At 30.9% G+C, this 3,794-nt stretch overlaps 1 protein-coding gene across 1 annotated transcript; it reads right to left on the bottom strand.

The window, feature by feature from the left end:
* Positions 1-1,384: 1,384 nt before the first annotated feature.
* LOC136208048 (uncharacterized) lies at positions 1,385-3,317 on the bottom strand. Its single transcript, XM_065998897.1, has one exon. It carries the CDS (start codon positions 3,056-3,058, stop codon positions 2,378-2,380), a length of 681 nt encoding a protein of 226 aa, XP_065854969.1. The 5' UTR covers positions 3,059-3,317; the 3' UTR covers positions 1,385-2,377.
* Between the last annotated feature and the right edge of the window lie 477 nt (positions 3,318-3,794).

Below are 3,794 nucleotides of genomic sequence, written 5' to 3'. Positions count from 1 at the left end.
TCATTTTTATTATGTCATTACCATTAAAAAAAAGTGAACATGTTTAATTTTTTATTAGTTCAATGCTAGTTTCTAAAAAAATGATAACATTTTTACAGTTTTAATGTGTTGGAGGCTAAAAAAATTTTGTCGAGCCCTAACGGGCTGGACTTTGAAAATTTACCGTCAATTGCACAGTTAATTTTGATTTTTTTTTTTTTACGTTTTGAAATTTTTTTTATTGATATGTTTGAGCCCCGGGTCATCCGGGGTTCTGGTTCCGCCACTGCAATGAAAGTCTCAAATTGGTTCCTCAAGTTTTGCTCAAGGGTCGAGCTATGAATATTCGACTCGAAGATTCGACCTTTCTGTTGCTGATTGAAGCCCTTTGTCGAATTATGAAAGTTGGTTATGCTGTTGAGATATTTCATTCCATGTTGAACGATGGTTTCTGTATCGATACGAAAATATGTTCTTTGCTTTTGTCGTCACTTTGTCCTTCAACTATAACTATTCCACCATTTATATGTCGGAACTGAACTTTCAGACGATATGTATATACTTCTTCAACATCATTCTCGCTTTGAGCTTTGAACTTGATGATGATGATGGTACGAGAAATTCCAGCAGTAGTCCTAACATTATCTAAGGTTTGATTTTAGAGAGAGAAAAATTAAAAGAGAAGAAAGAGAAAGAAGACAAAAAAAAAATTAAAAAGAGGAAGAAGATGGTATAATTGATTTTTATTTTTTATTTTGGGGTTATTTGTGATTATTAGATAATAAGGGAGGTTAGTTTATAAAATAAATAAATATAAGGACCAAATTAACTATTTTCTCTTTGACTTTTAACACCGTTAGTCAATTTGGTATATATTTACTAACGGAATGAACTTCAATGTATTATTTTTGTAAATTTTTAAACCACATGGGTGTGATTGAAAACAGGTGTAACCAAAAGATTTATTTTTATACTTTCCCCTAATTTTTATTATTTTTCTAAAAAAAGTTGTTATATTTTGATTCTTTTAATTTTGACTTGCGACTATTCAATGTGGTGGATGCCTATAAAGAAATTAAACCTTCCACCATTATTCTTTCTTCTGTCAATCTAACAATCCGTACAACCATTGACCGATTCTTTATGTCATAGTGTCAATGCCACCCTGTCCTTTTAACCTAAGAGCATATAAGTGAAAATAAGGAATAGAAAATATAAAAAAAAATGTAAATTGATCTTCAGTTTTTTTTCTTTTCTGAAATATTCTGTAATTTATAAATACTTGCAAAGTGCTGCAGAATATTAGATAATAATAATAATATGGGATTGAGATTTATAAGCTCTTTTATTAATCAATCTTCTTTTTGTGGAGTTGGGAACATGTTGAGGTGGGTCTCAGTTTTCAGATCTTACTAAAATAAATAAAATTTTATATATTAGATCATCAACCAAAACTAAAGAGGGTCCTCTTCATTTATATTTCTGAAAAAACCACTCATATGTAGCTACTATTTTGTCCACAATCAACAAAAACACCAAAATTAGAGGACCCCATATCATATGCTCAAATTCAATCACATTTTCTTATATATTAAATAAAAAAGCATCAAACAAAGTTGAAAAGAACAAAAAGAGGCACAAGCATCATGTATTATAGAACTCAACAAGGATAAAAAGAGAAAAAAGCATATATGGTTGGATTGCAAATCATACAACAATATGTCCCCTAACCTATGGTCATATTGATAGGCATTATCCAATATCACAACTCTTAGCTAATTTCAACTGGTTAATTTACACATTTTGTACTTAACTTTATTTTTACTTTCATTACGATCTTTGAACTTCAAAACTGAATCATTCAAATATCAAGTTAACCCTTCTTTGTAATCACTTAAATATCAGATTAATCCTCATCTGTAAAGTTGAGAGAAATGATATTTGAAACAATTTTAATTTTTAAATATTTTGGTTTTGAGATCATTTAGACGTGGTTTAGTTAGAAATAAAGTGGTTATTTAAAGAAAGAAATAGTGATTTAAAAAATAAAAAAATGATGGTTCCATTGGAAATATGCTTGTAAACAACTTTTAGTTTTGTACATTTCAAATCTGAAATAATCATCAATCATTTTGACTCCGCCAACGGTAAAAGGGTCATAATTTAAAGAAAAGTTTAAGTACCATATATGTAATTCAACCAATTTCCACTTTCCATGTTAAAAAGATTCCATCTATAATTGCTCAAGATCTAGAATTTCATGTTTGAATTTACAGATATAGCACATGGTATTTGTCTAATTGATTAAGAAAAACATGACAGATAGACAAGTAAATTCATGGGTGCTATATGCAATCAGATCAGGCATAATTATAATAATAAAAAAAAAGAAATAATTTCATGTCTTCTTGGGTTTTACCTTAGTAGTACAGAAAAGGGAACCCAGACCAAAAAGACTTACAGTTCCTGTGGAAATGTTCAAAACAGGACTAATTGTATTGCCATAAGAGCCACATTTCCTGAATGCAGGAGACTTGTGGTGGCCTGAATAGTAATTATAAGGGTAGAACGGCGCAGGAGATTTTGTATTAGGAACCGAATGCTGTTTTTGCAGGTGAGGATTTTTTGGCTGTTTTGATGGATTTGGTGTTGAGTTGCTTCTTGAAAGAAACTGAAGTGACCGAATAAGGCCTCTGCTTCTGCTGCTTCTACTGTCACAATTTAGACTGTTACTTCTCTTGAACTGCCAGAATGATTTAGAAGCCCTTTCATCTTCATCATCATCTTCATCTATGCTCATTAATAAGAATTCCTTCAATAGTTTCTTCTCTGTAGGAGGAGAAGAAACAGGCTCTGGTTTCTTGATTTGAACAGGGAGGATCTTTCCATTGAAGAAAAGCTCATCTGCAGAAGACAATTCTTGTTCATGAACAAAGCTGCAGAAATCAAAATCTGAAGAATCTAATAGAGATTTGTCTAATCTTCCACTATCTTCTCTTATTTGGTTGAGATCATAAGAGAATGAAATTCTAGGACTAATTCCTGAGCTCGAAATCTCAGAGCAGACATCGATTGCCATTGCAGCTCTCTCTCAGAAGAGGAAAGGGAAAGAATAAGAGGAATTTACAAGTCAGAAATGGCTGCTTTAGCTTTTGCCTTTATTGTCTAAGCTAAGAGCATGGTGTTCCAACATTATGTTAAAAAAGATTGAAACAATAATTGATAGGTAGCGTTGTTTGTTGCAAAGGCAAAAAAAAAAAAAAAAAAAAAAAAAAGAAGATAAAATGATGAAAGAGATAGCAAAGTAAGAATTGAAGCACCGAAAGCCTATCAAATGAAATCCATCCCTATACTATATGGCTTCCAAACACACTTTTGCTTTACTAATTTTCAAATAATCAAAACCGTATTTTTTTGAATGGTAATTTCATAAATAGGTTTCTATTTATATGTTTGGAATCCTTATTGGAACAAAAAAGATATTATTAAATAGCTAGCCACCAGTACAGTACAGCACCCGTGGAGTTTGATTGTCAGTGGAAAATTATGCTGTATTTCTGTTGCCTACCGGTTACCTGAATTCTCAACTGTTTTACTTAATTACTAATCAAAATACCAATTTCATATTTTCCACAATTACTTTCATCAATACAAAATTTGTCCATATTATAGACTACCCAAAAAAAAAAAAATTCTACATTAAATTTATTGGGATCAGTTTAGTGATATCATAAAACGGGTAACATTCCTGATCTCTCGGATGTTTTTGTATTAATTATCATGTAAAGGAGTGAATGAATATCAAAGAAGAAACT

The sequence above is a fragment of the Euphorbia lathyris genome, chromosome 1 (genome assembly GCF_963576675.1).
Source record: "Euphorbia lathyris chromosome 1, ddEupLath1.1, whole genome shotgun sequence".
NCBI classification, from domain to species: domain Eukaryota; kingdom Viridiplantae; phylum Streptophyta; class Magnoliopsida; order Malpighiales; family Euphorbiaceae; genus Euphorbia; species Euphorbia lathyris.
The sequence above is the reverse complement of the archived record's forward strand: the minus strand, read 5'-3'. Positions and strand labels throughout refer to the sequence as shown.

Bases quoted from the DNA above. Each gene is read 5' to 3' on its own strand.
- LOC136208048 (XM_065998897.1), bottom strand. From the start codon at position 3,058: ATGGCAATCGATGTCTGCTCTGAGATTTCGAGCTCAGGAATTAGTCCT.